This window comes from Protopterus annectens, chromosome 11.part0, assembly GCF_019279795.1.
Source record: "Protopterus annectens isolate FY-2018-M chromosome 11.part0, PAN1.0, whole genome shotgun sequence".
NCBI lineage: Eukaryota > Metazoa > Chordata > Ceratodontiformes > Protopteridae > Protopterus > Protopterus annectens.
Genome location: NC_056745.1, coordinates 315,909,370 through 315,925,696, shown reverse-complemented (window position 1 = coordinate 315,925,696; position 16,327 = coordinate 315,909,370). Strand labels below are relative to the sequence as shown.

Sequence of the window (16,327 nt, the reverse complement as noted above, 5' to 3'; positions counted from 1 at the left end):
ACCTCCAGGTTAGTGGTACAGCACGATGCTTCACTATTCAAGTACAAACTCCCTTGCCCAACATTTCCTAGAATTTATAAACTCAAATTCCCTAGATCAACTGGTCAACACCCCCACCAGAGGTGACAACATATTGGACCTGGTCATCACCAACATGGGTGACCGATGTTCCACACCGGAGGTCAACCTCTCACTGGTTAGATCTGACCACAAACTAATCACTCTGGATATCCACATTCCGCCACCACCCCCGGTCAAAGAAACCACTGTGAAAAACGTTTCAAAAGCAAACTTCGCGTTACTTAAGACCAAGGTGGGAAGTTTCAAAGCCCCCATGCTAAAGGATAACACTGTCCAAGCTGCAAAATCCTTTACTAATGCACTCTATGGGCACCTACAAGAATGCATGGATCATGCTATCCCAAACAAAACCAAGACTCATTCCTCCAAGAAAAGGAAACCAGTCTGGTGGACCGCTGCCATAAACAAGCTATACAATAGAAGGAGGAAACTAGTACAGAAAAGAGTAAAATCACAAGAAGGGAAGACATCCCTGATCAGTATCAGCAAGAAACTACGTTCCCTCATAAAATCATCCAAGGCTAGCTTTGAAAGAAAAATTGCCATGGACTCCAAAGATAACCCCAAAGCATTCTTTAGCTATGTCAAGAATCTAAGTGGCAATTCTCAGATCTGCTCAGAGTTAGTGCAGAATGGCACAAAATACATTGAACCGACCAATATAGCCAACATCCCAGCAGACAGGTTCAGTGCAAACTTCACCCCCCCCTCACCCCCAAAAGGGCCCATAACTATACCAGAAGAATGTACTGCCCCTGAAATCACAGACACTCAGATTAAAACAGCCCTCTCCAAAGCCAAAAACACAGAATTAAAGGGACCGGACGGTGTCTCAGACTGTGTTCTACACGGGTTTAAAGATGAACTAACCCCTCACCTAAACACACTGTTTAAACTCAGCCTCTCCACAGGCTACGTGCCCACAGAGTGGCGCACAGCAGCGGTTATTCCACTCCATAAAGGTGGAGCCACAACAGACCCTGGGAACTATCGCATCATCATGGATTTCATTAACAGTGACATTGGAAACCTCCAAACACTGGACCCTACCCAGTTTGGCTTTGTTAAGGGCAGATCATGCCTCCTAAACCTGGTGGACTTCTTTGAGACAGTTTCCAAGGCTATAGATGAGGGAAAGGTGGTCCACACAGCCTACCTAGACCTTGCAAAGGCATTTGACACCATTCTCCACTCAGGTATTATAGACAAGCTCACCAGCCTGAACATAAACCCCTACATCATGAGATGGGTTGCCAACTAGCTCATGGACAGAACCCACATGGTAAGAGTTGTGGGAGCTAGGTCTGACTATAAACCGGTTACAAGTGGCATTCCCCAGGGCTCAGTCCTAGAACCCCTCCTGTTCGGCATATACTTCTCAGAGGTACAGGCAAGCACAGGAGGACTATGGCTGACCAAGTTCGCAGACGACTGCAAACTAGGGGCTATAATTGACTCTCCAACTGATACAGACATCCTCCAAAAGGGTCTCACTGAGACAGATACCTGGTGTCAAAACCATGGCCTCAAGCTAAATGCCAAAAAGTGCATAGTCATTCCCTTTGGAAAAAACAAAGTACCCACAAACTACCACATAGGTGGTAGCCCCCTAAATATGGAAGGCATAATAAGGGATCTTGGGACCCAAGTAGATAGTAACATCTCCTTTGATAATCACATTTTGAAAGTGGTTAAAGAATCCTTCTATGTGGCCCACCTAATCACAAAAGGGTTTGACTCCAGATCGAAAGAGATCATTGGACCCCTCTATGCATCACTCATCAGACCCATCATAGAGTACAATGCCCCATTTGGGATGTACCTTACAAGACACCTGCAATGACTGGAAAGACCACAGAAGTACCTCATGAAGAGGATCACTGGCCTCAAGCAGATGCCCTATGCAGCTCGACTGAAGAAACTCCAGCTGTACTCAGTTGCATACCGCCTACTCAGAGGTGATCTTTGCCTGACATACAAGGCCATGTCCAACCCAGTATTGATGGACATGCTCCACCTAAAGAAAACCTTATCCCCTCGAGCCACACGCTCCAGGGATCTAAAGATCACCACAACAATAAATAGGATGTGCTGGAGGGATAGATTCCTGTCCCAGAGACTTCCCATGCTCTGGAACAAGATTCCAATTTTCATTAGGCAGAGCTCCTTGCTAACCCTCTTCAAGAGAAACCTTGATGAGTGGATGGGAAACAGAAAGTTTTCCCCAGGAATCACTTCAATGGCTCTGCTGGACAAAGGCACAGGGAACTAATTTAAGGGGGTGGCGAAAGCCAACACATTCTGACTAGGCTTATAAATGCCTTTGGGCAGATAGCCTAGTACTACCTATGAACCTATGAACCTATGGTAGAGTTTCTAACAGAATCTAGAACAGAAGCTGCTATTAAAAAAAAAAAATAATTAATAAAGCATATAAAATACTGCATGATAATTATAAGAATCAATCAAAGGAGTTTAGAAAGGATTGGGAAAAGAGACTGGACAAGCAATTCACAAAGCGGCAATGGGAGGATATATGTATATCTCCCAAATATGCAAAAAAAGTCTAGAAGATTTAAGATCTTTGCCTGGAAGTGTTTACACAGATATTTTTATACCAAAAGCAGACTCCAAAGAATCTTTCCTCAGGTGGACAGCAAGTGTTATAGGTGTGATGGGCAAGAAAGAGCTGTCTGGGAACATATTTTTTGGGAGTGTAATGAGCTGGTAGACTTTGGGATTCCTTGCAGACCGGTCTTTTGGAGATGCTGAGTGAGTAGATTGGATTGACATGGGAGATGATTTTTGGGGTTATGATACAGAATCGAAATTGCCTAGACATAGTAAAGCCTTTCTGAGTCTAATTATGGTGGCCGACAAAAAAGCAATTACTAGAAAATGAAAATCAAAGTCTAAACTAAGTTTACTAGAAGTCGTGAACATAGTAAGAGATAAAACAACTGGAATTGGGATCTTTAGAAAAGGGAGGGAGCAACCTACATAGGAAAAATGAGAATTGTGGGAACAATATATGCAGAGCAGGAATGAGGTTTAAGAGGTAGGATTTGAATGAGCCATATAATGCTTAACTGATAATGACTGGATTGATTATAAGTGATGATTACTGTTTGCGACTACAGTTGTTTCAATGGTGTCTGTAATGTATACTGTTTGCAACTAAAGTGGTGTCATGTTGTTTGTTTTTCTTTTGTATAAATGTAAGATTGCCTATGTCATGTGTAAAAATTTAATAAAGATGTCTGTTGGAAAAAAAAAGATGGTTTAATATTCTTTTTTTACACATGCATACACACTGACACTAGCCCTGCAAAATCAGGTTTATCTCAAGATATGCACACACACACACACACACACACACACACACACACACACACACACACACACACACACACACACACACACACACACACACACACACACACACACACACACACACACACACACACACACACACACACTGCATGTCAACCTACAGACAAATTGAAGAAATATCAGTTAATATATGGCACATGTTTAGGGTATTTGAGGAAACCACAGCACCTGGATGAAACCCACATTGAAGGAAGGAGGGCATGAGGATTCCACACAAAGGATCCAGAGCAAGGAACTCAACCAGAAAACCAAATGCTATGCAATGGCAATATTATTCACTGTTCATAGTGCCAGTGATTATCTACTTCAAGCATATCCTTCCCAAATCAAGAAAGATAGACACTTATTGTACACAATAATGATATTTCACTGTGATGAAAAATAAAGAAATGATTGCCTGTTTTATAGATACTATGCAACACCCCCTCACATATCCACCTAAACATAAGCCTAATGATTGTTTATACTGATAATACTGTACTTTATGTGATGCTACTCCTGCCGACTCAGATCAGAGACTGATTAACTGTTGTCAAACAACAGCATAGATCAGGACCTTTTACTCACAGATGACCTCTGTCCCTTGCAATTACAGACACTTTGTTGACTGCATGCACCTTAGATGCCTGATTCAATTAAAAAAAATTACCACAGTAAAATATGATCATTTACTTCATACAAATACACAAGTCCTGCAAAGTTAGATTAATGACTGATTAACTTGATTGGAATAATGAGGTCACACATTTTCTTCTACAGGCAGTCCTGTTACTCAACAATTTTAGCCATTTTCTTGACTGTGTATACCTCAGATACTTGATTGTGATGAAAAAAAATAATTGGCATACTAATATGCTTTTTCACGCAACCACTCAGTAACCATAATAAAATATTCCAATTTACTTTACACAAATGCACACTAGTCCTGCAAAGCCAGGTTAATGGCTGTTTAACATGAACAAATGAGAGCATGATCAATCAATTTCATCCATAGATAGATCTCACACCCAGCAATTACAGCTACTTTGTTGACTCCATCCACTGCAAATGTCTTATTGTTTTAAAAATAATAACAGCTCTAACAAGTTTCAGATGTGTTTCACACAAATCATAAAAATTTTTCTTCTTTTCCCAGTTAGGGGTCGCCACAGTGGAACTCTTGTCTGCTAATGATTGGCAGTGTATTTTTATGGTGCCAAGTTGCCAGCCCGACACCCAACCTTCAAAGAAGGCACACCCATTCATGCACAAACCTACCTGCATACCTTTAGGCATCATTTGACCTTGGGGAGGACATGCAGATTCCACACAGAAGGCGCTCCAGCCAAGAATTGAATAGGAGAACCTCTTGCTGTGAGGCGACAACACTAACCGCTGCACCACTGCGGCTGTTTCACACACAAATCATAGACAGTAAAGCATTCCAACTTGCCTCACAGAAATACACATAAGTCCTGCAAAGCTAGAATGAATGTTTAACTAGAGCAAGCAAGTTCAGTCATTTCCATCCACAGACAGCAGCAATACCCAGTAATTACAGTCACTTTGTTGCCTAAACCAGGATATCTGATTTTAATAAAAATGAGAAAAAGAACCAGCCCTCCCCCCACAAAAAAAGTCAACTCTGTTTCACACAAAGTGGTCAGCCACAGTAAAGTGCACATACACATTAATCATGGAAAGTCATTCACAGCCTACAGTTTCTGGTTGCTTGCCAGAATAAAAGACTATAATCAAAACGATTCTGACTAAGTTGCACGCTGATCACAACATTCCCCTGTAGGGGTCTATATTATATAAATGAAGTTTTATAACTTTGAATACCATATGATCGACACCATATGGTCGAAGGTATAAAACTTTGAATCTCTATAAAAATATATAAAAATAAATAAATAAATAAATAAAAACATTACCTGACATTTTAAAGCAGGGTGGCAAGACCCCTGCACCCACCATGTGGGGGGCTGTGCCCACCTCCCGCTCTTTAAATATACTAACTCCGAGATCGCACTACAATGCAGTAAAGGGAAAGCTATAGTGGATTGAGTCAGCAAAGTAGATATACTTGCTGGGTGTGAGATCTATTTATGGATGAAATTGATTGATCATGCTCTCATTTGTTCATGTTAAACAGCCATTAATCTGGCTTTGCAGGACTAGTGTGCATTTGTGTAAAGTAAATTGGAATATTTGTGTTTCCTCATTTGATTTTTTTTTATATATATATATTTGAAGTTTTATAACTTCGACCATATGGTGTTGATGATGTGGTATTCACAGTTATAAAACTTTGATTATATAATATAGACACCCACCCTCCCCATAGACCCTCACAGTGCTATCAGCTAAAGACTCTTGCTATTGTTTCCTCCATGGCCAGAGCATTCACTGCACTGGTTAAGATTAGCAGGCTTATTGCTCTGAGCCATCCTACCCATAATCTAGACAATAAATCAGACAGTAATTGAGGATCTGAAATGCATTATCTAGATTATAGTTGGGATAGAGTAGAAAAGGCACAATTTGAGTGGTTAGGTGTATAGTCTCCATCACAGGGCACCAAAGATATGGTTGTGTTGAACAGGGGGACCACACCAGTTATGTTTTATTGCTTTAAATAAATAAATAAAATTTGGAAAAGCAACACTAGCCAAATATTGTTCTGTCTGGTTGTTCTTTTTGCCTACAGCTTAGGCCAACAGTTATCCTAAGTAGTTAAAAAAATCTGCTTATGGCTTTTGGTAATATTTTTTGCAATTAGATGCTTTTGTTATTGACCTACCTGAGAAACCTCCATAGTCCAGTATATAATATTAGAAGCTAGGACAACCTGTCCAGGCCACTGTAACACCCAGCTTTTCCTCAGAGTTTCTGGATAAGCATTAATTGACTGAAACATTACTTCCTGTAAAGATTTCTTCATCATTTTTTCAACCTGCAAAATTAAAATGAGAGCATATTAGATTAGATGATTTATGTTACACCATTTTCTTTTACTGCATACTTTGTTCATAAAAACATTACACTATAGTTCACCTGTAAACTCACGGCATTCACGTATTATACAGTTATGGGATTTCACATCTGTATTGTGAACTACCGCTATAAACTATACACAGTTCAGTCAGTTTTATTAAATGAGTACATTTACAGGGTGAACTGCTGTACTTTATGCAAACCTTATCAGTAACCTATATCACTTACCTTTGATGTTTCTCCACTCTTAGAACAATTTAATTAAATTTCCTACATAGTCTAATGTACCGTATGTCATGGTTTTCTAGTGATTCCATGCTCTCTGCGATCAAATGTTATCAGATCAGAGTTTCAGCCTAAATTTCCCTTCTTCCTTCTTGAAATGTATCTTCATTCACATTACTGCCAAATATTATATCAGATATATGATGAGGGATGTAGATATGAGATGGAGATTATGGATAATTTGTGAGGTTTGCAACTGCCTAAACTTATAAGAGTTGAAACAATTGCAAAGACAGCTCCCATAGCACTATAAATGCCAAAAGACACTTTATAAGAATAGGCAAAGGGTAAAACACTATATACTGATGCTATTCCAACACAGATCTGAGCTGCTCATAAAAAGAAATTGATACCTGACATTGTTAAGATATGTAATATTCGTCTTGAAGTTAGAGCAGATGGCTAAAGCTCTGGGCTATTAATGAGCTTCTTTCTGTGCCCAGATTACTGGGTTTGATTACTTCTACCTTCACAGCAGGCCACATAACTAAATAGCTCTCCTAGGTCAACCCTGAACAGGGACAATTGTTTCCAGTAGGCTTACCTGGTCAACAAATAAGTTAAATAAAATAAAAAGAGTTATTTATGAGGGATATTCCCCTTTCTCAGAAAGAGGCAGTGGTGTCTCATATCCAAAAGCAGGATAGAGATACAAGCTTGAATTCTTTGCAGAGGAATGTCTAGTTTTGAATCACAATTATAAATTGCTCATTTCAATGACTGTATAAATACTGGGGAGACACCTTCCACTACTTATTGACAATGATCAGAGTGAATGTGTTTGTGTGAAGATAGACACTTGATAACACATTAAAAATGGGGATTAGTGATGGGGAGTGCCTACTTAAGCAAGGCTGAGTAACAGATTAGGATTCTGCAGTAGCAAAGTTAGGGCAGGGAGCTACAGGCAACACCTCTGGGTGCAAAGTGTTGGGTAGGTGCAGACAATCCCAGTCACACTTTAATGTATTACCAGCTTCTAACAGACATTTATTGCACTTGTGGTCAAACCTGAGTGCTGTAATGCTCTGTGAGTCATCTATACTGTAGCAACTGCTTGCAATATTGTAGCAAACAGTTTGCTACAGGTTAAAAGTAAAAAAAAAAATCTTTCTTTTTTTTAAGTAAAACCTCAGCACTGTAGTGCTCCATGCAGGCAGGTATAAACTATAGTATCTCTTTGCTACATTGACACAAAAAGTTTGCTAAAGTTTAAAAGAAGAAGTGCTTTTTTAAAAATAAAATATGTTAGCTGTAGTGCTTGTTTGGCTTGCTTGCTTTACTATGCCTGAATATTTCTGTCTGCATTTTACACTGAATTGACGTTTTTAATTTAAGGTTTGGTTACCTGTATCTTTTTTCTTATATTACATCTTGGCTAGGAACAGTTAGAAAAGTTAGCAAAGAATTCCATTGCAAACAGTGAATAACATAAGCTAATTAGTGGGAGGAGCTAAGAAATAGCATTCCTCATTTAGCTTGAATTATTTGGAGGCATCACTATTTAGTTGGGGTGCTTGTTTGGCTTGCTTGCTGTACTCTGCTTGAATATTTTTATGTTTCCCTTTCACCTGCCAAACTGTTATTGTATTCTTAAACTTTGTGGCTTTTGAGTTGACCGCCCCTACTATAAATCTTATTGTGGACACTCCTACCAGTCCTATCTCATCAGCTCATTCTACTGAGTATGGAAAGATCAGTTAGGAAGGCCCATCCCCCTTAGTTTTTAACATTGAATTATCTTATCTTTCTTCCATTCCCACTTAACTTAAACATTGTACTTTATTCAGCTGCTCTTACAATATTAGTGTTTCTTCCTACTTTGTTACTTTATTTTGCTTTTGCTGCTTGTTCATAATAGTGTTAATTACATTTATTCTGCTGCATTTATTACTGCTTGTTAGTAGCCCGATTAAATTGTAACTGTTATTCTAAACCTCTTAGTTTTGGTTTAAGCAGTTGGACTTCAGGCCAGTTATTTTACATTAAGAAGGTTTGTGGGTCTGCACTCTTGTTGGAGGAGAGGGTAGCCTCTGCCCTTCTGAGCTGAGAATAGCTGGTGAACGCTTATTGTGGCTGTTGTTCTAGAGTCTTTGTTTGGTTTAAGCACTTGGGTTCCAAACTAATTATTTTACATTAGGAAGATTTGTGGTCTAAGCTCTTGTGGCTGTAGAGGATAGCAAACACCCTTCTAAGCTGGAATTTGCTGGTGGAAGGTTTACTGTGTCTATTATTCTGCAAATGTCTTAGTTCTGGTTTAAGCACTTGGGCTCCAAATCAGCTATTTTACATTAGGAAGGTTTGTTCTCTACCCTCTTGTGGGAGTATTCTACTGAATTACTGCTTTATTTAAACTGTTTTTTGCTGTTGTGACTGTGATTTTCTGTACTTTGAATTTGTAGTACTTTTGCATTTTATAGCATAGGCTAGATTCAGACTTGTTGAATCTAGACTGTTGGGTATCACTTGAGCACTAAAACCAGCCATCTTACATTACGAAGGCCCTCCTGCACCCTTGTGGCAGAAGTGTGCAGACTAGGACTGATCTGAGCTGGGAATTGCTGGAATAAGGCTTAGTCCTGAGCTTTCCCATTGGTTACTTTGTTTTAAAATTGTTTAACTTCACTTGTATTTAAGGCTCACATTGCACATAGCTGTGCATCACCCAATGGAGTTTAGCACAGCTGTGAATAGCTATGCATAGAAGTAAATGCCTAGAAAAACAATTTTCCCTAGATATCTGCTAGGGAACCCTCCTAAGCATAACACAGTTGTGCGTTGTGGCCCTGCAAGCAACTCAGTTGTGTATTGCAAAGCACTGACACAGGTTTCTGCCCCTAGTCCTCTATAGAAAAGCTGCTTTTTGTTTTTCTTACAGTAAAACCTGGTCCATCTAGCCCACTCCTCACTAGTTGCTACAGTATATACCTGCCATAATGGAGGGACAGTTTCCCACCATGTCTCCAGCCAGCCTGATTGACACCGGATACTGAGATAGTGTAGCAATTTTCTCATGTATACTAACAACCAATTACTCCTAAAGCAAGCAAATGCAATATGTGAGAGATGTATCTATAGTATAAATTTGGAATGAATTGTCTCACATAACAACAGACCAGATATCAAACATATTGTCAGCACACACTTCACCTCTTGCACATAAACTCACAACACATAAACCCACATACTTGGAGGTACTCACTAGAAGCATACCTAAAGACCAGAGATCTCCCAAGCGCATACATACTGCATACACTACAGACCCAACATAATCCATTACACATAATAGACACAACAGTGTCACAGCCAATAAGCCCCTAAGTCAAAACTCCTCAAGACCAAATGTCTTGGTCATAGGCAACTCCATAGTGAGACACACAGATGTCCCACACCAGGCTGGACAGGGAGAAGGTCAAGGTCAGCTGTCTGTCAAGTGCCATGATCCATCAGGTCACACGCGGGCTCAAGTCTCTCAGCAACAAGTACCGTTATGACTCTGTCATAGTCCATGTTGGAGTGAATGACTTGACATATACATCACTGGACTATATGAAGAGAGACATGACTGAGCTCTCAGATTATGTGTCCCAGGCCTATTGACTTCAACAATTGGTTTAGCTTCTGGTGTCAGTCCAGGTGATCCAGTATCTGCCAACCTGAGAAGATATGGTCAACAGACTTTGCCAGAGATAGTCTTCACCTATCACCTCTTGGCTTTCAGATATTGGCAAATGTGCTTGCCTTCCCCATAGTTACTTTTTTAGACAATGTCAAAGCAACAAAATTTCCAACTTAAAAAATATCCACTCAAGACCAACTCAAGGTTATGCTGCTTAATGCTAGGAGCCTAAACAGAAAACCACACTCCCTGGAAGCACTCTTCACTTTGGAAGATGCTGAGGTCTTTGCAGCCCTGAGGCATGGTTCAAGGTTGCCAACAGCACCCCAGCCATGGAAGGCTACAGTGCCTTTAACAGGTTCAAACCTCAAAACAAGCATGAAAGAAAAAGAGGCAGAGATGTATCCACCTTAATTAAAGACAAATACACCTCAACACTGGTCAAAATGTATGATTCCCTAGAGCTACTCCAAGTCCAACTAACTGTAGGTAAAACTCCCTTCCATATCATTGTTAGCTATAGGTCTCCCACCATGAACCATGAGAACTACTCTGCCTATACAGCTAAACACCTTAGTCATGGGTGATTTCAACTATCCTTCCATCGATTGGGAATCATATATGAGAACAAACACGATTACCCTAAGGTTCCTGGATTTTGATAATACAAATGCTCTGGAACAGATAGTCTTCACCCATATAAGGGGCTCAAATGTCGTAGAGTTAGTATTCACCAACATGGGGGTCTCTATACTACACCCTGTGCATTGCCCTCCCTGGTAAGGTCTGATCATAAATCAGTCTTGTTTGAAGTAATGATCAGACCTACCCTCCCAAGAGCAAAAAGGATGAAACATTTCTCCAAAGCAAAGTATAGTCTCCTAAGAGATGGCATAAATAGTTTCAAACCCCTTGCTACCACTGTCAACAATGGCTCCTATACAGAAGTGTACACAAATGCCCTGTATAAACACCTATAGAAATGTATAGTCTCAGATGTACCTGAATGGTTGAAAACACGGTCTTCACAAAAAAAAAAAACAAGTCACCCTGGTAGACATGAAGCATAAATAAGTTATACAACAACAGGAAGAAACTAATGACCAAGCACAAGAGGGAACTGGCTCAGCAAAGGAAGGACTCCCAACACATCTTGAACAGGCAAATTATATATCTTGTAAAGTCCTTTAACACCAATTACAAAGGAAAACTAGTATCCCTGGATAAAGATAATCACAAGGCATTCTTTATCTACATTGGAAATCTGAAAAGGATGGCCCAGCTTTGTGCCAAACTAGTAGCGGGCAGTACCACTCATACTGACCCTGAGGACATCACCAACTAGCTAGCAAACTGATTTGGTGCAAACTTCAACCCCCCCACCCCCGTCCCCACCAGACATACCCCAGTGCATACCTGTCAGCAGTCCTGTACTTAGTAACTCCAAGGAGTAGGTCATAACTGCACTGTCTATGGCCAAAAACAGAGCCACTACAGGTCCAGATAACATACCAGTCTGCCTACTAAATGGTCTAAAACAGGGCCTAGTGGAATCACTTGGCACTCTCTTCAACCACAATCTAAGTATTGGCTTTGTCCTAGCAGAGTGGAAAACAGCAACAGTAATTCTCTTGCACAAAGGGGGGTCCATCAACTGACCCTGGGAACTATAGACCCATAAGCCTAACCCGCCGTATCTGTAAGGCCATAGAGAGAATCGTCATGGACCTTATCAACAAAGACATAGGTGACCTTCAAACTCTTGACCCAACATAATTTGGATTTGTTAAGGTAAGATCATGCTTATTAAACCTGGTGAACTTCTTCAAGAATGTCACTAAAGCCCTAGATGAAGGCAAACTAGTACATGCAGCATATTTTGACTTAGCCAAGGCTTTTGACACAATTCCCCATTCAGGCATCATTGAGAAACTCACCCAGCTGAGAATTATCCCATATATCAATAGATGGGAAACCAACTGTCTCACCGACAGAAAACATACAGTCAAAGTTGGGGATTCCACCTTTTCCAGCAGAACGGTTATCAGTGGTGTACCACAAGGATCTGTGTTGAGCCCCCTACTGTTTGGAGTCTATTTCTCAGAAGTCCAAGAGGAAATAGATGGCATGTGGATTATCAAGTTCTCCAATGACTGCAAACTGGGTGCAATCAGTGAGTCCCCCATCAATGCTGACATGCTACAAAAAGGGCTAACACAGACAAATGATTGGTGCCAAAGCCATAAATGTAAACTAAATGCACAAAAACAAGCATTATAATCCCTTTTGGCAAAGGGGAAGTCCCCACAAATTACAATATTAACAGTACCCTCCTTAGCTCAAACCCTGTGGTGAGAGATTTGGGAACACAGGTTGATGGCAACCTTAACTTTGATCACCACAGTGGTAAGGAAGGCCTTCTACACTGAACATCTCATAACTAAGGGCATCACATCCAGAGCTAAGGATGTTATAACTCCCTTGTACTCATCCCTTATCAGACCAATAATAGAGTACAATGCTCCCTTCTGTATGTACCTCACCAAATGCCTGTAGCAGCAGGAGAGACCTTAGAAGTTTCTCACAAAGAAAATTCAGGGCCTTTAACACATGACCTATATGGACAGACTGAAGGCCCTGTGACTGTACTCTATATCTTATAGGCTGCTGAGAGGGGACTTGTGTTTGGCTTACAGAGCTGTTGGTCCCCACGCTGATAGAAATGATGCATATCTGCAAGTCAAATGGGACAAGATTCCTTTACTCTAGGGATTTTAACCTAGCCTGTGACATTAACAGGACATGCTGGAGAGACAGATATGTCTCCCAGAGAGTGCCACTCCTCTGGAACAAACTCCCAATGTATGTAAAACAGAGCTCCTCTATAGCCCTATTTAAGCATAGCTTAGACAACTGGATGGGAGATAGTAAATTTACCCTGAGAGTTTTACCTATGTACCTCTTAGATAAAGGCAGTTGGTGCTGATCATAGACTCGAGCTGCAAATATAGACCATACAAAACTTGGTCAGTAAGGGAACAATGGCATAACATGTATAGGCTTATAAAGGCCCTAGGGCCAATAGCCTAGTAACTTCATATGAATCTATGAACCTATTAAAAGAGGGTTAGGACACGGACATAGAAATGTAACCTGAATGGCTGGGGCTGGAGGGGAGCTGTCATGCATCTGACCACCTGGTTGGTATGTCAGTAAAAGGAACATCTGTTTTTTTTTTCTGGGGGATGCATGGATCTAACTGTAATAAGCCAATCACTTATGACTTATTATAGTGAAGTGCTTGTTTTTTTCTGTCTTCAGTTGAAGAGCTGAAGGGGTTGAGCACTGGTTCATAGCAGTAACCCAAGGCACTTACTGAACCAGTTACACTTCTGGGAGACTGAATGTGCTAAAGGTTTGATAGATTGAGTGGTATTCCTTAACACAGGTGTCTGGTTTCCTTAGAAAGTTTGTTGAATTAATCATCAGAGTATTCTTGGCTTCTGTTGCCATTGCGAAAACTCATGCAGGAAGAAATGTGACATTTAGTTTCCAAAAATAACAAAGTAAAGTTATCTTTTGCCCTGAGTTTTGTTTTCTTTGTATTTTGAGCCCCTAGCAGTGATGGTGAGACATTTGCATTTACAAGATTACTTAATAGAACAAGAAGTAAATAATTATTTGCAGTTGTATCAATATAAGTTGTAAAATAAGGTGGGACTGAAGAACTCTTTAGATAGGGCTGCAGATAAAATAACTTGAAATGAGTTTGTCAATTACACATATGTCACACATTCTATGAGGTTGAGAATTGTTGCATGCGTATGATTGCTCAAGTATTTCATACACTGCAAATATGGATTACTGTGTTTCTTACTGTGAGTTTTAGATGCAAGAATTTGATAGATGGATCATAGGAAGACATTTTGGGGCATGCTCCTGTCTGAATTTAAGACAAAACTGGAAAATGTAATGACAGAGTTAATGCATTAAAGTATAAAGCTTGCTAAGATATGAATGCTACTATACTATGATAAAATCTTGAGGCTTACACAGGGTTATACTGCTTCTCTTGATTTCAGTAGTGAACACATTTCAAATAAATGGAACTTACAAATCATGGGTGATCTGCACAGAAAAAAATCTTCCAACAGTAAGAAAATGTCATGTATCAATTTGATTACCATGCAGAATGGATGAGGATATTATTGGGAACTAATAATGGAAAACTGGGAAAATTAATGTATGTTGAAACAAAGTATATCTAAATGCTATTTAGGTGAAAAGGATTAGACTAAAATGCATGCAGGATATTTATAATGTACATACCAAAATGTAACTAGATATATTTAAGTTTGTGTTCCACACCATATAAAAGAAGACTAGTTTAAGGATGATTGTTTAGTATGTTTATTTATATTGTTTAAGAGCTGACTGTATATTTATACAAAGTTAATACACATTTCTGAAATAATTGCAACAGACCGGATAAGTATCCCTGTGAAGGGGTGCAGCTGGAGGGATGATCCATACCCTTGCATTTTCTGTCGATCTACCTGCCATTAAACTACTACTATTTCTTTAGGTAATATATTGATATTGTAGCCAGATGTAAAAACAAGACAAAGCAAGATGAGTCTACTTATTTTCATTCTCAATATCTCATAGGATATGGAGTTTAATTAGGAAGTTAATTTTTTGCTCCCATTACCAAAGAAAAGAAAACTTACATGTATCCACAATTGAAACTCAGCAACCTCACACACTGTATTTTTAGAGCATATACCCTTTGTGTGGAAACCAAACCATTTGCCCTAGATCCACTCAGGCTCACTTTGCTACCCTACCCTACCCCTAAGTCCCACCCACCATCACCTACGCTACACTTTTAACCAGCCATATCTCTACCCACCCTCTCAGCACCTATTACACTCACCTATTGCAGATCACTCTTCTCTGATCTCATTTATATCCTACAATACTCTTCCTCTCCTTGTCCACTAAGTACTTCACTGTCCATACCAACTCACTAATTTCCTTATCATCAATCCCCATTTTAAATGCTAACGATATGCAACTCTAATTAATTCAACTCACCACTCTTCTTTTTCTAGCACATCTAACTATGACACTCCCCCCTATATAATAGCCCCATTCATAACTGCATCTATCAAAACCGTAATAACAACAGGTCACTTTCTCTATCAATAGCTCATATCTACAGAACAATCTGCATACATTTCCTCAAATACAAATACTTAAAACAAACTCTGCCAATCTATAGACCATATGCTTAAACAAAAGGAAGACTAAGTTACAACCTTCATTGCTATTATCAAAGGCCGACATTTGGACTACTTTATACCTGTCTGGAGATATCCAAACACAGGTCGAATAAGCACAAGTAGATCAACTACAACTCAGTCAAACAACATCAATGACTCTATTCTAAAATGCAACAATATTAATTAAAAAAGCACATTTATTGAATTATCACTTGTGACACAGGCAAACTTATGTTTATACAAAAGTAATCAAAGCATATTAACAAGTTCAAATTTACAAACATTATATATCATATATATTGTCTTCTATACAATATAGTCAGCCAGAATTATATAAATTGCTATTCCTGCCTTCTCTTAAACCTCATTCCTACTCCAAAACATTTTTATGCATGGATTGTTTCCACAATTTCTGTTTTCTCTATTGGATTTATTCCTACCTTTTTCAAAAGTTCCCACTTGATGTTCTTTATCTCGGTTACAATTTTCACAAATTCAAGTATGGCTGGTTTAGACTTTGATTTCCCTATCCTACAAATTGCTTTTTTGGCAGACACCAGAATTAAACTAAACAAGGTCTTACCATGTCTGAATAATTCAGAGCCAGTACCCAAGCTCAAAACTATAATTTCCTTAGTTTGCTTCCCCAATACTCCTGACAGAATATAGTAATCTGCAGGGAATA

General features: G+C 39.5%; 1 protein-coding gene across 1 annotated transcript in view; it reads right to left on the bottom strand.

Annotated features, from left to right (window-relative positions):
- LOC122815364 (dynein axonemal heavy chain 3-like) overlaps positions 1-16,327 on the bottom strand; it is a 4,921,723-nt gene that overhangs the window by 3,528,562 nt on the left and 1,376,834 nt on the right. Inside the window, exon 22 of the mRNA XM_044087818.1 lies at positions 6,260-6,412. Within this exon, the coding sequence (XP_043943753.1) occupies positions 6,260-6,412 (153 nt within the window). The remainder of the gene's footprint in view (positions 1-6,259; positions 6,413-16,327) is intronic.